This window comes from Tachyglossus aculeatus, chromosome 1 (genome assembly GCF_015852505.1).
Source record: "Tachyglossus aculeatus isolate mTacAcu1 chromosome 1, mTacAcu1.pri, whole genome shotgun sequence".
Lineage (NCBI taxonomy): Eukaryota > Metazoa > Chordata > Mammalia > Monotremata > Tachyglossidae > Tachyglossus > Tachyglossus aculeatus.
Genome location: NC_052066.1, coordinates 43,713,334 through 43,734,296, shown reverse-complemented (window position 1 = coordinate 43,734,296; position 20,963 = coordinate 43,713,334). Strand labels below are relative to the sequence as shown.

At 43.0% G+C, this 20,963-nt stretch overlaps 1 protein-coding gene across 1 annotated transcript in view; it reads left to right on the top strand.

Moving 5' to 3' along the window:
* Positions 1-20,417, top strand: part of LOC119929985 (lysosomal amino acid transporter 1 homolog) — a 49,255-nt gene extending 28,838 nt beyond the window's left edge. The window contains exons 5-9 of the mRNA XM_038748384.1: positions 642-732; positions 3,324-3,448; positions 5,276-5,371; positions 10,560-10,745; positions 20,187-20,417. Of these exons, the coding sequence (XP_038604312.1) occupies positions 642-732; positions 3,324-3,448; positions 5,276-5,371; positions 10,560-10,745; positions 20,187-20,288 (600 nt within the window). The 3' untranslated portion in view covers positions 20,289-20,417. The remainder of the gene's footprint in view (positions 1-641; positions 733-3,323; positions 3,449-5,275; positions 5,372-10,559; positions 10,746-20,186) is intronic.
* The last annotated feature ends 546 nt before the right edge of the window (positions 20,418-20,963 follow it).

The following is a 20,963-nucleotide window of genomic DNA, read 5'->3' as shown; positions in this document are numbered from 1 at the left end:
TCACTCCACGAAAACTGCCCTCTCTAAGGTCACCAGTGGTCTCCTTGGCTAATCCAACGGCCTTTACTCCAACCTATTCCGCCTAGACCTCTCAACTGCCACAGACATCGTGGATCCTCCCCTTCTCCTTGAAACAATCAACTGAGGACAACTAGGGACAGTGAAGCATTGGCTTTTCCTCCAGCCAAGGACATGCCAACTGTGGCTACTGTGCAGATAACTTTACCTGAGGATTGCTATCACATCGATGGCCCCAGCCTCCTGCTGCTGAGGGGAAGGAGGAGGCATGAGAAGCATGAAGTCTTCCATTTGATTTTTAGTCTATAAACATGTTCTTTGCTGCCATTTAAGCTTTCTCAGTATCTGAATAATCTTTCCAAATCACATTATATTTATGTGTTTTTGGTGCAAATAACTTTTCCTGAGGATTGCTGTCACATCGATGGCCCCAGCCCCCTGCTGCCGAGGGGAAGGAGGAGGCATGAGAGGCATGAAATCTTCCATTTGAGTTTTAGTCTATATGTTCTTTGCTGCCATTTAAGGTTTCTCAGTAGCTGAATAATCTTTCCAAATCACATCATATTTATGTGTTTTTGATACTGGCGTACTGGATTTATGGGTTGTGTATGCTTTATCCCCAGATTTTTACTGCCATTTGTTATGTCAACATGGATGTCATTATGATCTCGCAGTTTGGCTACTACAAGTTAAAGAACCGGAAGATGAAAAATTGTAAGATGATTAATAGCATTCACTCAAACACAGAATTTTATTCTAAAGTAACTTTATTTTACATTTGATAACCTTGAAATCAGTTTAAAGTATTTAGAAATGTTCATTCATTCATTCATTGTTGTATTTATTGAGCATTTACTGTGTGCAGAGCACTGTACCAAGCGCTTGGGAAGTACAAGTCAGCCACATATAGAGACAGTCCCTACCCAACAACAGGCTCACAGTCTAGAAGAGGGAGGCAGACAACAAAACAAAACATGAAGACAGGTATCAAAATTGTCAGAACAAATAGATCTCACAAAGTGGTTTTGAAGTATTGTAGAAGTATATTCACTTGACTATTTATAAATTAACAAAAACATTAGTTTGTCGATTTTACTTTTTGCTAAGAATTTTGGGTAAAACAACTTTATAAAACAGGACTTTAAAAATTGCCCTTCAGTAAAATTGTTCACTTCTGTCTTTTTGCCAATGTAAGAATTTGTTGAACTTGGGATTTTGAACAAAGGATAAGTAATAATGATAATAACAATTGTTGTTATAATTGTTATTATGAGTAGACCAATGTTTCCAATGTCCAAAATTGTTCCTTGGGAATAAATTCAGTACTTTAGGAGGAGCATTCAATCTCTCAGACTGCTAAGGAACTGTTTCATCGATTGCTGTCACTGGAAATAGTTATGCTCCTCCAAAAGGCCTAAAGTACTCTCAGGTATTGCTTTGGGCACAGAGAGATTTGGCTCATTATCAATCAACCAATCAGTTGTATTTATTGAGTATTTACTGTGTGCAGGACACTGTACTAAACACTTGAAGGGTACAACACAACAATATAACAGGTGCATTCCGTGCCCACAACGAGCTTACAGTCTAAAGATGAGCTTCATGATTTATGGAGCATTTTATGCAGTTGCTGTCTGTAGAGGGAAAATTCCTAGGGAATTACAAGTGGTTTTTATTAGTGTGTTTTTTCTCTATCATTAGAGTCTAGCAGCAATGTAATATACTCTTACCATTCTTCTCTGAAAAAAGAAAAAACATTTGAAAAGATGTGGAGATTGAGTCCCACAGTGGACAGTTTGGACTATTATTATTATGGTGTGTGTTAAGTGGTTACTGTGTGTCAAACACTGTTCTAAGCACTGGGATAGGTACAAGATAATCATGCCAGACATAGTCCCTGTCCCAAATGGGGCTCACAGTTTAAGTAAGAGGAAGAACAGATATTGAATCCCCATTTTACAGGTGAGGAAACTTAGGCAGAGAGAAGCTAAGTGACTTGCCCAAGAGCACACAGCAAACAGGTGGCAGAGTCAGGATTAGAACCCAGGTCCTTTGACTCCACAGGGTGTGCTCTGTCCCATAGACCACACTGTTCCTCCATTTTGTTGAGTGCAAAGAGCAACTCAGCAGGGTGATTTATGCTACCCCACTCCATGGCATCCCCGCTTCCTTTTCTGGAGATGAAGGTTGGGTAACCCAAAGATACACTTTATTCATTCATTCATTCATTCAATTGTATTTATTGAGCGCTTACTGTGTGCAGAGCACTGCACTAAGCTCTTTGGAAGTACAAGTCGGCAACATATAGAGACGGTCCCTACCCAACAATGGGCTCACAGTTTAGAAAGGGGCTTCGTTGCCAACAGAGCAGGCACTAAGCTCTGCTGACAAAATCAGACCAATAAATATAATCATATAACATAGAGAAGCAGTGTGGCTCAGTGGAAAGAGCCCGGGCCTTGGAGTCAGAGGTCATGGGTTCAAATCCCAACTCCACCAATTATCAGCTGTGTGACTTTTGGCAAGTCACTCAACTTCTCTGTGCCTCAGTTACCTCATCTGTGAAATGGGGATGAAGACTGTGAGCCCCCCGTGGGACAACCTGATCACGTTGTAACCTCCCCAGCACTTAGAACAGTGCTTTGCACATAGTGCTTAATAAATGCCATCATCATTATTGTTATTATTATTATAACAGGCTAAGAAATAGCTCCTGTCAAATTCGCTCACCCCTGTAGATATCGATTCAATAGAGGCTTGGTTCTCATCAGCTTTCTGGGCCATGACAGTTACCTCATATGTTAAATGGGGATTAAGACTGTGAGCCTCCCGTGGGACAACCTGATCACCTTGTAACCTCCCCAGCACTGAGAACAGTGCTTTGCACATAGTAAGTGCTTAATAAATGCCATCATCATTATTATTATTTTTATTAAAGAAAGGTAGATACCTTAAAATGAAAATTTGACACCCAGGCCACCATAACAGCTCCTTGTAGTTTTCATAACTCTAATTTTCCAGTGAGAGTGGGTGTGACCTAGAATTGTTACTGCTGTCCAAAAATATTTCATAATAGCTGCAAACTGGCTCCTACTATAGGAGATTGGACAGATCTCTGATCTAATCCAGACTGCTGTGCATACCTGTGGGATATTCATTGCTGTATTTTACTCAATTCGTGTATTTTTTATGTTTAATGTCTGTTTCTGTTGACCAAATTAAAAAGAATATTAAATCTGCTCAAGTACAGGTATATTTCTTTTAATTTGCCAAAAAGTCCGTGTTTTATTGCTTTTGTTTTTCAGGGAGTGGAAGCCTTAAGACTTGCTGTGGTGCCTGGATTGTAGGTTGTATGTTATTGTCAGTGATAATACCAAGTCAGTTCCTGCTGACAAACCAGAAGCAAAGTCCAGCATTAGAAGCCAATAAGGTAAACTGGAATGGATGTCAAATTGGAGTAGTAAATGTTTTATTTTTTAAATGAGCAGTTTAAATCTCCTTGAAGGTGAAGATATGATTTTAGGGTACACTGAGATGGAACAAACTGGTTATCATTTGAAATACATGAGTTTGGTTTTGATGTGTCCTTGTGAGTGCAAACCACTATACTACAGTGCTTAGAATTCATCTGGGAAGTCAGGTATAAAATAAATGAAGTCTAGGAGGAGGAAGAGCTCAAATAATAGAATATGTAAATTGATACATTGATATGTACAACAGGGCAATAAAAGGTTGTGGGTGCAAACATGCTGAGATGTGAGTGGGGCAGATATTCATTCATTGAATCACATTTATTGAGCACTTACTGTGTGCAGAGCACTGTACTAAGCACTTAAGAGAGTACAGTACAATAATAGACACATTCCTTGCCCACAACGAGCTTACAGTCTAGGGGGGGAGACAGACATCAATACAAATAAATTACATATATGTGCATAAGTGCTGTGGGGCTGGGAAGGGGGAAGAGCAAAGGGAGCATGTCAGAGCGAAGCAGAAGGGAATGGGAGATGAGAAAAGGGGGTCTTAGTCTGGGAAGGCCTCTTGGAGGAGATGTGCCTTCAGTAAGACTTTGAAATCGGGGAGAGTAATTGTCTGTCGGATTTAAGGAGGGAAGGCATTCCAGGCCAGAGGCAGGACATAGGCTAGGCGTCGGCGGCGAGACAGGCAAGATTGAGGTGCAGTGAGAAGGTTAGCAATAGAGGAGCAAAGTGTGTGGGCTGGACTTTAGAAGGAAAGTAGCAAGTGAGTGCTTTAAAGCCTATGGTGAGGAGTTTTTGTTTGATTTAGAGGTGGATGGATAATCAATGGACAATCAGTGAAGTATGGACTGGAGTTGGGAGAGACAGGAGGCTGGGAGGTCAGCAAGGAGGCTGATGCAGTAATCCAGGCGGGCTAGGATGAGGGATTGTATGAACGTGGTAGCAGTTTGGATGGAGAGGAAAGGGAGGGTTTTAGCTATGTTGTGAAGGTGGGACTGACAGGATTTAGTGATGGATTGAGTAAGTGGGTTGAATGACAGAGAGGAGTCAAAGATAATGCCAAGATTATGGGCTTGTGAGACAGAAAGGATGCTAATGCCATCTACAGTACTGGGAAAGTCAGGGAAAGGACAGGGTTTGGGTGGGAGAATAAGGAGTTCTGTTTTGGACTTGTTAAATTTGAGGTGACGGGAGGACATCCAAGTAGAGATGTCTTGAAGTCAGGAGGAAATGCGAGACTGGAGAGAGGGAAAGAGATCAGGAAGCGAATGAGTTCTCCAAGGGAGATGTGATTTGGGGAGAAGAAAAAAATAATCAGGGAAACCCTCCTGGAAGAGGTGAGCTTTTCCAGAAGGACTCTGAATATGGAGAAAGCTGCTTTCTAGTAGATTTGAAGAGGGAGAACATTCCAGATAGGAGGGAAAATGTGAATAAAGAATTGGAGGAGAGGAAATCAAGAACAAGACACAGTTAGAATGTGAACATCTAAGCAGATTTCAAGAACAGGAAGTTTGTTGAAATTCTCAGTGTTTATCTTTAAGAAAATTTCATTTTTATTTGTTGTGATGTGTTTTAAAAGCTGTTTTAGAGATTTATGAAAAAGTAATTTTTTATATGTTATGGGGTGATGAAAGAGACCCTGGCTGCTAAAATTGTTTGGTCTCCTCACTACTGTAAGCAGAAAAAGGATATTTGTCAGTAGACCAAATTTCTCTGCTGGCTCTCCCAGCTGGCCAAAATTTTCATTAACACAACCCCTTTTGTGTTTCTGTTTTCAGGATCCTCATGGTATCATCAAAATGTCTGGCTTTATTTGTGGCTATATATCTTGCGTATTTTATTTGGGATCTCGGTTTCCTCAACTGTATAAGAATGTAAGTGACTTACTGACTTTCTGGTTCCAGTAATTCATCATCTCTTCTTGTCTTCCTCTGGAATGTACTTTGGAAATTGAAGTATCAACTAATTTTAACAAACACCAGAATAACAATATTTTCATTTTTGAGGATATTATAAGGAAGTGTATTTGTAATAATAATAGTAATTATAGTGGTATTTGTTAAGCACTTACTGTGTGCTAAGCACTGTTCTGAGCGCTGGGGTAGATGCAAGGTAATCAGGTTGTCCCGCGTGAGCCTCATTAATCCCAATTTTACAGATGAGGTAACTGAGGCATGGAGAAATTAAGTGACTTGCCCAAAGGCACACAGCTGACAAGTGGTGGAGCGGAATTAGAACCCATGGCCTCTGACTCCCAAGCCCATGCTCTTTCCATTAAGCCATGCTGCTTCTATGCAAGCACTCAATCAATCATATTTATTGAGTGCTTACTGTGTGCAGAGCACTGTACCAAGCGCTTGGGAAGTACAAGTTGGAATCAGTCACATACGGTCTGAACACAGGGAAGGAGGGAGTGGGGGCTCCATAAAGATGATCGCGTTTTGGGAAGGGGGGAAGCTGGGCAACACAATGTTTCACGGCCCTGGTTGCCAGCTTGTACTTCTCAAGCACTTAGTACAGTGCTCTGCACACAGTAAGCGTTCAATAAATATGATTGATGATGATGATGATGATGATGATGGTTGGCTACCTGGATGGACTAGAGATCACTTCGAGGGGTGATTATAGTGATCATGAGAGGTGGATGGTCACCAGGGACTCCTACGCTAAGCCCAAACAATTTTAGAAAAACTCATTTTCAGACCATCCAACACAAATGTAATGTGGCTCTTTAAAACGGTATTTTACTATAAGGTGTTTGGACCCGTTAACGTGGGAGGAACAGAAATTAACTTGATTGTCTACAAAAGTCAGTTTTCCTAATCAGCTTTCAGTGCAAGTCTCCAGTGGTGAATCAGCCCACACTTTAGATAGTAGAACCTTCCCATTTGAAAGGATGCTGTGACCAGAAGGCTCTTTAATCAGGTCATTTGGACAGCACAGATCCATAGCCAATCCATCTTGCACCCCTGAATTCTGGAGTGATTCTGAGTTACATACACTGTAGGTATGCTCTGAGGCGGACACACCTCAGGTATATTCTCCAGGTCCAGGACTGTGGTAAAGAGCCAGAGGAATTTTGAATTCTGGGACCCCTTTAGGGCATTGTGTGGCCTTTCGGGGGGATCCCATAATAGCTTACAACACCCAAGGCATCTTGAAAACAACCCACCCATCCAAGAAGCCTTGGCCAACATCATCATTATCATCATCATCACTGCTATTTATTGAGCACTTACTGTGTGGGGAGCACTGTACTAAGCACTTGGAGAGTACAATACAAAATCGTTGGTAGACATGTTCCCTGCACACAGTGAGCTCACAGTCTGGAGGGAGACAACCATTAATATAACGCGATTAGAAAGGAAATCTTGGGGTACCTGTTATTGACCCCCACTCCCATCCATACTTCACTATGCTGCACGGATCATTTTTCTAGAAAAACGTTCAGTCCATGTTTCCCCACTCCTCAATAATAATAATAATAATGATGGCATTTATTAAGCACTTACTATGTGCAAAGCGCTGTTCTAAGCGCTGGGGAGGTTACAAGGTGATCAGGTTGTCCCACGGAGGGCTCACAGTCTTAATCCTCATTTTACAGATGAGGTAACTGAGGCACAGAGAAGTTAAGTGACTTGCCCAAAGTCACACAGCTGACAAGTGGCAGAGCCAGGATTTGAACCCTTGACCTCTGACTCCAAAGCCCAGGCTCTTTCCACTGAGCCATGCTGCTTCTCAAGACACTCCAGTGGCCCATCTACCTCTGCATCAAGCAGAAACTCCTTTCCATCGATTTTAAAGCACTTAATCACCTTACCCCTTCCTATCCCACCTTGCTATTCTCCTACTGCAACCCAGCCCCCACACTTCTCTCCTCTAATGCGGGTGTACTTACTATACCCCAGCATTGTCTATCTCACCGCTGACCTCTCACCCACATCATGTCTCTGGCCTGGAATGCCCTTCTCTTCATGTCTGACAGGTGATCACACTCCCCACTTTCAAAGCCTTATTGAGGGCACATCCCATCTAAAGGCCTTCCCTGACTAAGCCCTCATTTCCTCTTCTCCCAGCCCCTTCTGTGTCACCCTTGCACTTGGATTTGCACTTTTATTCACCCCTCCCTCAGCCCCACAACACTTACATACATATCCGTAACATTCATTTGCATTTGTGTCTGTCTCCCCCGCTGGACTGTAAGCTCAATGTGGGCAGGGAATGTGCCTAATTCCACATCTCTGCCCCTGCTCTCTTTCCCTCCCTTCAGGCTCATGTCTCCTCCTGCCTTCAGGACATCTCCATCTGGATGTCTGCCCATCATCTCAAACTCAGTATGTCCAAGACTGAACTCCTTATCTTCCCTCCCAAACCCTGCCCTCTCCCTGACTTTCCCATCACTGTAGACGGCACTACCATCCTTCCCGTCTCACAAGCCTGCAACCTTGGTGTCATCCTCGACTCCACTCTCTCATTCACCCCTCACATCCAATCTGTCACCAAAACCTGCCGGTCTCACCTCCGCAACATGGTCAAGATCCGCCCTTTTCTCTCCATCCAAACCGCTACTTTGCTGGTTCAATATCTCATCCTATCCTGACTGGATTACTGCATCAGCCTCCTCTCTTATCTCCCATCCTCCTGTCTCTCCCCACTTCAGTCTTCATGCTGCTGCCCTGATTATCTTTTTTTGCAGAAATGCTCTGGGCATGTTACTCCCCTCCTCAAAAATCTCCAGTGGCTACCAATCAATCTGCGCATCAGGCAGAAACTCCTCCCCCTGGGCTTCAAGGCTGCCCATCACCTCGCCCCCTCCTACCTCACCTCCCTTCTCTCCTTCTACTGCCCAACCCGCACCCTCCGCTCCTGTGCCACTAACCTCCTCACTGTACCTCGTTCTCGCCTATCTCGCTGTCAACCCCCGGCCCGTATCCTCCTCCTGGCCTGGAATGCCCTCCCTCCACACATCTGCCAAGCTAGCTCTCTTCCTCCCTTCAAAGCCCTACTGAGAGCTCACCTCCTCCAAGAGGCCTTCCCAGACTGAACCCCCTTTTTCCTCTCCTCCTCCCCATCCCCCCTGCCCTACCTCCTTCCCCTCCACGAGCACCTGTATATGTTTGTACAGATTTATTACTCTATTTATTTTACTTGTACATATTTACTATTCTATTTATTTTGTTAACAATGTGCATTTAGCTTTAATTCTATTTGTCCTGACAACTTGACACCTGTCCACATGTTTTGTTGTCTGTCTCCCACTTCTAGACTGTGAACCCATTGTTGGGTAGGAACCATCTCTATATGTTGCCAACTTGTACTTCCCAAGTGCCTAGTACAGTGCTCTGCACACAGTAAGCACTCAATAAATATAAATGAATGAATGCCTAGATACTGTTATGTTGTACTCTCCTAAGCACTTAGTACAGTGCTCTGCACACAGCGCTCAATAAATACGATTGATTGATTGACTTGAATGATTGATTTTGGGCTAGAATGGCTTTTCCAGGCCTACTTTGGCACAAACCCACAGTCAGTGGAGGTCTTGAGTTCCAGATATTCTGAATCAATGGAATTTAGAGCCCTGTACTAAATGTGTTGTAGAGTGCCATATAACATAGTGGGTAGACATGTTCCTTGCCCACTAGGAGTTTACAGTCTAGAGGGGGATGACAGACATTAATATAAATAAATTAGGGTTATGTACATAAGTGCTGTGGGATTGAGGATGGGGTGAATACCGAGTGCTTAAAGGTCCAGATTTAAGTGCAGAGGTGATGCAGAAACATGAGGGAGTAGGGGAAATGAGGGCTTAGTCAGGGAACGCCTCTTGGAGGAGATGTGTAAAATGGGTATTAAAACTGTGAGCCCCCCGTGGGACAAGCTGTTCACCTTGTAACATCCCCAGCGCTTAGAACCGTGCTTTGCACATAGTAAGCGCTTAACAAATACCATTATTATTATTATGTGATTTGAATAAGGCTTTGAAAGTGGAGAGGGTGGGGGTCTGACATAGGTGGAATCCTTCCAGTAATCTAGATATGGGCCTAGCTCTTGTGAATAATCTGTGTTTTGATACAAAGCTGCTTCTAAATTTCTCCAGCAAGGGACATTAAAAAAAAATGGACACTTTGAATGTTTGCTTGCAAAAGAGGCATAGGCACTTTTGCAAGTAGTATACTATGATCTACCAGTAGAAAAATCGACCTAACTGTAAAAATCTGTGCTTCATACTAAATAAACCAGAAGAGTCCTATCAAAACATACTAAATTCTTCACTACAGATGTCTCTGCTTATTTTATTCCCCTTTTGTTTGTTTACTCAAAATTCCCTCCCTTGAAGGAGTATACAGTGGGCCTCGATCGAAATGAATCCCTTTGAACTGTGTTGGGGAGTATTTTCATATGGTTCGATTGAGAACATTTATGAAGGGAAGTATAGAACAGATGGGCTCCGTGTTGGATCAGTCAGCACTGAGACCAGCCAAAGCCTTTTTTCAGATGAAAAAGATCAGTCAGCTGTTTTGGAGTTTCTAAGTGTTTCCCAGTCTTGCAGATAAATTCAAGAAACCGAAGAAATGTTATAGCCCACAGTGAGAGCCGTGAATGTCATCATCATCAACCACATCAGCCTAGAAAAGCGCGGTTTCATCCGAACACTGTACTTCTTCAAACTAAAATAGTTATTTGCCCTTGGACCAACGTCTTTTCGGCTTGACCAGATATTTCAGGTCCTGAATCAATTGGCCTGCACTGATATGAATATCAGGAATTCCTCTAAATAATAACAGTAATTGTGGTATTTGTTAAGCACTTACTATGTGCCAGGCACTGTACTAAGCACTGGGGTAGATACAAGAAATTGGGTTGGAAATAGTCTCTGTCCCACAAGGGGCTACAGCCTCAATCCCCATTTTACAGATGAGGTAACTGAGGCCCAGAGAAGCAAAGTGGCTTGCCCAAAGTCACATAGCAATGAGTGGCAAACCTGGGATGAATAATGTCATCAATTGTGCAGTAATATCTTATGCTTTAAAAAGAAACTAATGTTTTCTTTGTTTCTAGTTCCGAAGACGATCAACAGAAGGCACGTCGTATCTGTTGTTTGCATTAGCCATGTCAGGAAATTGTACTTACGGACTTGGCCTTGTTTTAAAGTTACCTTCATCTGACTCTCAGAGGACCATCTTCTTATTTCATCACCTTCCCTGGTTTATTGGAAGCTTTGGAGTTCTGTTCCTTGATTTTTTTGTATCCTTCTGAGTAAGCAAGAGTCAGCTAAGAACTTATATAGCATGATATCACCTGTTTGAGAATTGTAAATGACATTTTCTATATCATTTTAAATACTATATGTATATTATTTTTAAATCAGTTCATTATTTTAAAATCTCTTGGCTTATTAGTGTATCCCTTACATCAGGCACCTACAAAAAATAAGCCTAAATTATATGTTCTAATAATTATGGTATTTGTTAAGCATGTACTATGTGCTGAGCACTGTTCTAAGTGCTGGGGTAGATACATGGTAATCAGGTTGTCCCTCGTGGGGCTCACAGTCTTAATACCCATTTGACAGATGAGGTAACTGAGGCACAGAGAAGTTAAGCGGCTTGCCCAAGATCACACAGTAGGCAAGTGGCAGAGCCAAGATTAGAACCCATGTCCTCTGACGCCCAAGCCTGTGCTCTTTCCACTGAACCACGCTGCTTCTCCTAATAACTACCTAATGTTCTGCTAACATATAGGCAGTTATTCCATTTTAGACAAGTCAAGAAGTGAATATCAGTAATAGGGGGCACATAAAAATCAATCAGTAGTGTTTATTGAGCCCCTACTGTTGCCAAAGCACCATGCTACGTGCCTGTGAGAATACAGTACAAGTAGAATTAATCAGTGGCATTTATTGGGCATCTAATGTGTGCAGAGCACTGCACTGAGTGCCTGACAGAGTACAATAAAATTAGTATCTATGATATCTGCCCTCAAGGAAGACAGACCCTTCAATAAATTACAAAGAGGAAGAATAATTAATAATAATAATGATATTCGTTAAGCGCTTACTATGTGCAAAGCACTGTTCTAAGCTCTGGGGGAGATACAAAGTGATCAGATTTTCCCAAGTGGGGCTCACAGTCTTAATTCCCGTTTTGCAGATGAGGTAACTGAGGCACAGAGAAGTGAAGTGACTTGCCCAGAGTCACACAGCTGACAAGCGGTGGAGCCGGGATTAATAATAATGATAATAATAATAATGGCATTTATTAAGCACTTCCTATGAGCACAGCACTGTTCTAAGTGCTGGGGAGGTTACAAGGTGATCAGGTTGTCCCAAGGGGGGGCTCACAGTTTTAATCCCCATTTTACAGATGAGGTAACTGAGGCACAGAGAAGTTAAGTGAGTTGCCCAAAGTCACACAGCTGACAATTGGCAGAGCTGGGATTTGAACTCCTGACCTCTGACTCCCAAGCCCAGGCTCTTTCCACTGAGCCACGCTGCTTCTCTAATAATAATTGTCAGTCCATCATGTTTATTGAGTGCTTACTCTGTGCAGAGTTCTATACTAAGCATGCGCTTAGTACAGTGCTCTGCACACAGCGCTCAAGAAATGCGATTGAATGAATGGGAGAGTACAGTGCAATAATAACCAGGCACATTCCTTGCCCACAATGAACTTTTAGAGGGGGAGACAGTCATTAGTACAAATAAATGACAGATATGTACATTAGTGCTGTGCTTCTGGGATGGGGGATGAATAAGGTGGTGCCAAAGGGAGCGGGAGAAGAGGAAAGGAGGCCTCTTGGAGGAGATATGCCTTTGTGCCAAACCCTGTACTAAGCTCTGGAGTAATAATAATAATGATAGCATTTATTAAGCGCTTACTATGTGCAAAGCACTGTTCTAAGTGCTGGGGAGGTTACAAGGTGATCAGGCTGTCCCACGGGGGGCTCACAGTCTTAATCCCCATTTTACAGATGAGGTAACTGAGGCACAGAGAAGTGAAGTGACTTGCCCAAAGTCACACAGCTGACAAGTGGGGGAGCCGGGATTTGAACCCACAACCTCTGACTCCAAAGCCCGGGCTCTTTCCACTGAGCCACGCTGCTTCTCCAAGATAATCAGGTCCCACATAGGGCTCACAGTCTAAGTAGGAGGGAGACCAAGAATTGAATCCACATTTTGCAAATTCATTCATTCATTCATTCATTCAATCGTATTTATTGAGTGCTTACTGTGTGCAGAGCACTGTACTAAACGCTTGGGAAGTACAAATCGGTAACACATAGAGACAAATGAGGGAACTGAGGCCTAGAGAAGTTAAGTGACTTGCCCAAGGTCACCCACAGGTACATGGTGCAGCTGGGATTAGAACTCAGGATCTCCTAGGCCTGTGTTCTTTCCAGTAGTCCACGCTGCTGCTATGATCTCTGCCCAAAAAGGATTTATAAACTCCTCAGGGGTAGAAGAGTTGCTTTATATCTTAGGCGATCATTGTGTAATATTGACCTTGGATTTTTTAGTTGTAGATACAGAAATTTTAATGAACTGATCCCCGGAATTCAGCTTGACTCATGCATAAGATCCTGTAGATGGCTCTCTTCTCCAACCTTCTGTAAATGTTTGCCTCCAGTGGCAGTGATGATTCATTCATTCAGTAGTATTTATTGAGCGCCTACTGTGTGCAGAGCACTGTACTAAGCGCTTGGGAAGTACAAGTTGGCCACATATAGAGACGGTCCCTACCCAACAACGGGCTCACAGTCTAGAAGATATCTGCACCCACCAATGATGCACCGTTTATACTTTCCTTTTATTTAAAGTACTTATGGCCTGCTTGTTATGTGCCAACCACTGTGCTAAGCATGGGTTTAGATGCAAGATATTCAGAATGGACTCATACTGGGCATGCATCGAAGATAGATCTTGCGAGTGGGCTGGCTACTAAAACTCTGACAGCAGAATCATCGGGAATGAGCGACTGATAACACGCTCCTTGCTATCTGCCTAAAATCACATTACCTGCTGCACACCAGTGTGTAAGCGAGTGACATTCATTCGTTCATTCAGGTGTATTTATTGAGCACTTTCTGTGTGCAGAGCACTGTACTAAGCACATGGAAGAGTACAGTACAAGAAAGACACACATTCTCTGCCCACAATGAGCTAACACTCTAGAGGTGGGGAGATGGACATTAATATAAATAAATGCTCAATAAATGGTATTGATTGACTCTAATTCCACTGTACTCTTACAGGTATTTAGCATGGTGCTTTGCAAAGATAGAGACCCAATAAATTACATGCGGAAGGTTCTGTCAAACATCCCTGCAGTCCCAGTGTGGTGGACAGCTGGAGAATGAAGGGGATAAGGAGAGTGCCACTCCCAAAGCCACTCTGCCAACCCGCTCCAGACCTAGGGAGATAATTCAGATGAATTATCTCATTCTATAGTCATTTACTCTTTTTACCAAACTGAAATTTGTCTTCAAAAGTAATGCCCTAATTTAGCCGTTAGGAAGAACAAACCAGACTATGTTGAACTCTTGTTTACGGTCTTTTCTTGTTTCCTTAAATTTAGTGAGGATTTTTTTAAATTGTATTTGATAAGGCACTGTTTTAACCCTGGGAAAGATACAAAGTAATCAGATTGGACTCAGTCCCTATCCCACTTAGGGCTCACAGTTTTAATTCCCATTTTACAGATGAGGTAACTGAGGCACAGAGGAGTAAAGCGACTTTTCCAAGGTCACACAGCAGCCCCTGCTCTCTCTCCCTCCCTTCAGGCTTGGGTCTCCTCCTGCCTTCAAGACATCTCCATCTGGATGTCTGCCCGCCATCTAAAAATATGTCCAAGACTGAACTCCTTATCTTCCCTCCCAAACCCTGCGCCAAACCCTGACTTTCCCATCACTGTAGACGGCACTGCCATCCTTCCCATCTCACAAACCCGCAACTTTGGTGTCATCCCAACTCCGCTCTTTCGTTCACCCCTCACATCCAATCCGTCACCAGATCCTGCCGGTCTCACCTCCGCAACATAGCCAAGATCCGCCCTTTCCTCTCCATCCAAACAGCTACCCTACTGGTTCAATCTCTCATTCTATCCCGACTGGACTACTGCATCAGCCTCCTCTCTGATCTCCCATCCTCCTGTCTCTCCCCACTTCAGTCTATACTTCACGCTGCTGCCCGGATCATCTTTGTGCAGAAACGCTCTGGGCATATTACTCCCCTCCTCAAAAATCTCCAGTGGCTACCAATCAACCTACGCATCAGGCAAAAACTCCTCACCCTCGGCTTCAAGGCTGTCCATCACCTGGCCCCCTCCTACCTCACCTCCCTTCTTTCCTTCTCCAGCCCAGCCCACACCCTCCACTCCTCTGCTGCTAACCTCCTCACTGTGCCTTGTTCTCGCCTGTCCCGCCATCAACCCCCGGCCCATATCCTCCCCCTGGCCTGGGATGCCCTCCCTCCCCACATCTGCCAAGCTAACTCTCTTCCTCCCTTCAAAGCCCTACTGAGAGCTCACCTCCTCCAGGAGGCCGTCCCAGACTGAGCCCCCTCCTTCCTCTCCCCCTCCCCATCCCCCCGCCCTACCTCCTTCCCCTCCCTACAGCACCTGTATATATGTTTGTACAGATTTATTACTCTATTTTACATGTACATATTTACTATTCTATTTATTTTATTTTGTTATTATGTTTTGTTTTGTTGTATGTCTCCCCCTTCTAGACTGTGAGCCCGTTGTTGGGTAGAGACCATCTCTATATGTTGCCAACTTGTACTTCCCAAGTGTTTAGTACAGTGCTCTGCACACAGCACTCAATAAATACGATTGAATGAATAAATGAAAGCGCTAGAGCCGGGATTAGGGATTAGCCAGGTCCTTCTGACTCCCGCGGCCATGCTCTATCCATTAAGCACACTGCTTCATAAGGATTGCTTTTGCTTTCTCCAAATCATATCTTAAAAAAAATAACTACACAGGCACTTAGCCACTGAAATGTGAGGCAGTTCTACCTTCTATTCACTGGAAGTGGGGGTTGAATTTAGAGAAAAGGCAAGTTCGAAGTAAATTGACAGCTTTTGTCTATTAGTTCTGTGAATCAGCACCAGTACCAAAGTCTGAAATTCTCAGCTGGTTTATAATGATGGTATTTGTAAGTGCTTACTGTGTGCCAAGCACTGTTCTAAGTGCTGGCCCTCTGGAATTTGAAGGGATGTAACTACTCTTCCAGGCTGCGGAAAGAGAGTCTTTTGGCTCCAGTCTGAATTTAGGTTCCCCGCTATTCAGCTTCAGGCTGCTGCCAATCCCTGGCTCTTACTTCTGATTTAAACAGAGGGAGTGGAGCACGCTGGCCAGTGAGTTTGCCCTGGAAATACCAGGATGGTATACTCACAGGCTTCCCTTTGACCCTTCTTGGGGTTACCGGTAGCTTTCATTCCCAAGACTAACCCTTCCCAGTGCAACCCTAACTTTGCTAGGGTTTGAACAGCAGCATGGCCTGGTGGAAAGAGTACAGGTCTTGGATGCAGGAGAGGTGGGTTCTAATTCCCGCTAACTGCTAGGTGACCTTGGGCAAGTCACTTGATTTCTCTGTACCTCAGTTTCCTCATCAGTAAAAATGGTATAGGAGCAATCAATTGTATTGAGTGCTTCCTGTGTGCAGAGCACTGTACTAAGTTCTTAGGAGAGTAAAATAACACCGAGTTGGTAAACACGTTCCCTTCCCACAGTGAGTTTACATTTTAGAGGGGGAGAAAGACATTAATATAAATATCTATATTAAGGAAAGAGCTAGTCTCCCTTCCTCCTCGACACTGAGTCCCTTGTGGACAGACTATAACTGATCTACTTATGTGGCATTAATCACAGTGTTTAACTTAGTGCTTTGCACATAGTAAGCATTTAACAAATACCGCATTTATTATTATAATTCAAAACCAAAATTATTTCCCGAGAGAACATTTTTCTTGAGGAACTTGTCACAGGTTTCAGTTGCATTTCTCAATTGTCTTATGACGCGGTAATTCAGGAACTCTGCTATCCCTGTCCTCAAATCTTCCTAAATTTCAGGATTTATGCAAGAGTCATCTCACCGGTCTGACTTTGTTTGAAGTCTGAATCCAATCTCACCAGAAATGTCTCAAAATCCAAATTCTATGAAAAACAGATGCTTTCAAGCAAACTAGAAACATCCAATGATGAAAATTTAGCCTCAAAGAATGTAGAGTGTTTGTAATCACCAGGAAGGACAAATAAAGTTGGACCCCCTGCCTGGAGGAACCCTCAAGCTAGGGAAATGAGAAGCTTCCAAAGAGACTCTTATCTTGTTTCTCCTGGTGATTCCTCCCATTTTACTCTATCATTCGATCAAGACTTGATAAAAGTGGCAGACTGGACTTCTTTCTCATTCTAGGTGCTTCAGTAGCAAGAAAGATTTCAAGCCTGAGATTTCAAAGAGCTAGTTACTGATGTAGACGTAATCTCTTCAGTGAAATGATAAATCAATAGAAGTTTCAAATTTCTGCAACCTCATGTTTATAAAAATCAGTGCTATTAATATTGGGCCTTCATCATATTCATAGAGACATCAGGTGTATCAGTTACCTTTACCTGTGTATTTTCCAGATGCATTTCAATGATCTACTGAATATTCAGTAGACAATTTCAGTAGACTTAATCCTGGCTCAGTGGAAAGAGCCCGGGCTTTGGAGTCAGAGGTCATGGGATCAAATCCCGGCTCCGCCACTTGTCAGCTGGGTGACTTTGGGCAAGTCACTTCACTTCTCTGGGCCTCAGTTACCTCATCTGTACAATGGGGATGAAGACTGTGAGCCCCCCGTGGGACAACTTGATCACCTTGTAACCTTCCCCAGCGCTTAGAACAGTGCCTTGCACATAGTAAGCGCTTAATAAATGCCATTATTATTATAATTATTATTATTTTACTTAAACTATTAAGTGTCTAGTGCAGTATTAAACACATCATAAGAGCTCAGTCATTCTAAAATGTAGCTTGGAAGAGCATTTGGGTACATGACTGTGACTGTGAGCCCACTGTTGGGTAGGGACCATCTCTGTATGTTGCCAACTTGTACTTCCCAAGTGCTTAGTACAGTGCTCTGCACACAGTAAGCGCTCAATAAATATGATTGATTGATGATGGAAAGAGGAAGAAACAGGTAAAACGATCAGTTAATCAGTTGATCAATTGCTTAACCAATCAATCATACTTACTGAGTGCTTACTGTGTACAGAGCCCTGCAGGACAGTGTTAACAGGGGACACTTCCAGAAATAGGATAACTAACTCATACTGATTGTGACTCTCTTCAGAAGCCATAATAATAATAATAATGGTATTTGTTAAGTGTCTACTATGTGCCAGGCAATGTACTAAGCACTGTACTAATCATCTCTATTGTACTTCTTTCAAAAAGTTGTTCATTCAGTAATGTGCACTTGGGTTAAGAGAAGCAGTGTGACCTAGTGGATAGAACAGGTGCTGGGGAGACCCTGGGTTCTGATCCCTACTCTGCCATTTGCTGGCTCTGTGACCTTAGGCAAGGCACTTCACTTCTCTGTGCCTCAGTTACCTCATCTGTAAATGGCGTTTAAGACTGTAAACCCCATGAGGAACATGGGCTGTCTCCAACCTGATAACCTTTATCCACCCCAGCACTTAGTGTATAGCACCTGGTACATAGAAAGTGCTTAACAAATGCCATTATTATTAATTAGACTAATTTAGCTAGCACAGTGCTTGGCTCATAATAAGTACTTAATTACTGTTATCATTTACTATAATTCAGACCTGGTCCCTACCCCTTCAGGAGCTCATAGCTTAAGAAGAAGGCTGTAGAGTGACAGACACAGAGAGAGTTGGGAAAGACTGGATTAAACCTGCTTCCCACCCCCTGGCCTCTTACAGTAGTTGTAGACTAAAGTAGATGTTGAAAAAGATTGCTGTGCCCCCAAGTGGCTTCCGACCGTGTGTTACTCTCTCTTTGAGAGACTCACATAGGAGAGTTAAAATCAATATTTTAAGATAAAAGAGCACATCTTTTCTACCGACCCATGAATTGCTTAGTGCTGTATCATTTGTCCTGGGAGTGCTCCAGCAAATCCCGATAGTGATGCCGATTAAACTCTCATAATGTGTTCCGTGTGATTTCCAACTAGCAGCAAGCTGGTCTCCGCCTCCCCAGACTTCCTTTTTAATATCAGTGGCACCCAGGTGTGTCTAAAATGTTTTCCCAATTGCTATGAGAAGCAGCGTGGCTCAGTGAAAAGAGCCCGGGCTTTGGAGTCAGAGGTCATGGGTTCAAATCCCGACTCTGCCAATTGTCAGCTGTGTGACTTTGGGCAAGTCACTTAACTTCTCTGGGCCTCAGTCACCTCATCTGTAAAATGGGGATTAAGACTGTGAGACCCCCGTGGGACAACCTGATCACCTTGTAACCTCCCCAGCACTTAGAACAGTGCTTTGCACATAGTAAGCACTTAAATACCATTATTATTGAGAAGCAGCATGGCTCAGTGGAAAGAGCATGGGCTTTGGAGTCAGAGGTCATGGGTTCAAATCCCAGCTCCACCACTTGTCAGCTGTGTGACTTTGGGCAAGTCACTTAACTTCTCTGTGCCTCAGTTACCTCATTTGTAAAATGGGAATTAAGACTGTGAGCCCCCCGTGGGACAACCTGATTATCTTGTAACCTTCCCAGTGCTTAGAACAGTGCTTTGCACATAGTAAGTGCTTAATAAATGCCATTATTATTATTATTATTATTATTATTATTATTATTAGTGGAAGGAGCAGAGGCCTGGGAGTCAGAAGGATCTGGGTTCTAATTCCAACTCGTGAGCCCCTTGTGGGATGTGATTATTGTGTAATAATAATAATAATAATGATGGCATTTATTAAGCACTTACCAGGATTTGAACCCATGACCTCTGACTCCAAAGCCCATGCTCTTTCCAATAGACCACTACTCTGCCCTTCTCCAAAGCCTTACTAAAATCATATAATAATAATAGTGGCATTTGTTAAGCACTTACTGTCTGCAAAGCACTGTTCTAAGCGCTGGGGAGGTTACAAAGTGATCAGGTTGTCCCATGGCGGGGCTCACAGTTTTATTCCCCATTTTACAGGTGAGGTAACTGAGGCACAGAGAAGTTAAGCGACTTGCCCAAAGTCACACAGGTGACAATTGGCGAAGGCGGAATTTGAACCATGACCTCTGACTCCAAAGCCCGTGCTCTTTCCATGGAGCCACACTGCTTCTCTATCTACCCCAGTGCTGAGTACAGTGCTTGGCTCATAACGCTTAACAAATACCACAATTATTACATCCTAACCGCATGTGTCTGTTTGTTTTACTGTGGATCGTCTTTATTTTATTCGCCAAATCTTCTAGGTGAGAAGAAAGGAGGCACCGAAAAGGAGAGAAGGTAAGCAAAGGGCAAGGAGCAGTAATTGGGAAGGAATTAGCAAAGAGAAACAGGAAGTCAAAGGGAAGTATAAAAAGAAGGAGGTACTTGAGGAAATTTGATTTGTTGTCTTTACTTCCTGTGTTATTCCTGAGTTACTTTACTGGAAAGTGGCTCTTTAAGGGAATGAAACTAAATTCTACAAAAGCGACTTTGATAATCCCACTGTTAAATGTTTCCTTATCTACAAAACGTAGATGACTGCTCAGTTCGTTTTATACCGCAAACAGAAGCCAAGACGACCCAGTCTGCTGATGCTGGAAGTAGAGCCTTTACTGATCAACCAGGAGGAATCCTAAAGCGGCTAGCTGATGGAGCGGTATTCAGCAGATGCAATATACTAAGAAAGGTGATTTTTGAAGACTCATTTTCTGTTTTTGGCTCCCTAAATATTTACAGGATAGAAGATTAAAGTCACTCTGACCATTCAAAGAACTTGTCCATTCTGCAACTTTTTTTCTATGCAAATCCTTATGTTATGCTGAAAAAACACAAGATTTCTTAGTTTTTTCCCCACACGCACACCCCACTCTCCCCAACCCTGGTCGGGTTTAATGAATATCAAATTACCCCAGTATAGCAACACCAAGGCAGGAGAGGCAAGATAGAGGGAGAGTTTTTTGTGGTTTCTTTTTAGAAAGTTACCGCTCAGTCACTGTTCTGATCACTTCCTCTGGCTTGCATTCATTGATTCAATTGTATTTATTGAGCGCTTACTGTGTACAGAGCACTGTACTAAGCGCTTGGGACGTACATCAATGACATACAGCATCGTCTCTCAGTTTCCCTCAAACCCAACTTAATTACAAGGAACTTATCAGAGAATATTACAGTTCCTTCTTCAGGCTGCTTTACCCAATAAAAAAGGTCTGGAAATGAAAAGTTCTACAGGTTGTCAGCTTGTAGAGGGCAGGGAATGTGTCTGCTTATTGCTGTATTTTACTCTCTCAAGCACTTAGTACAGTGCTTTGCAC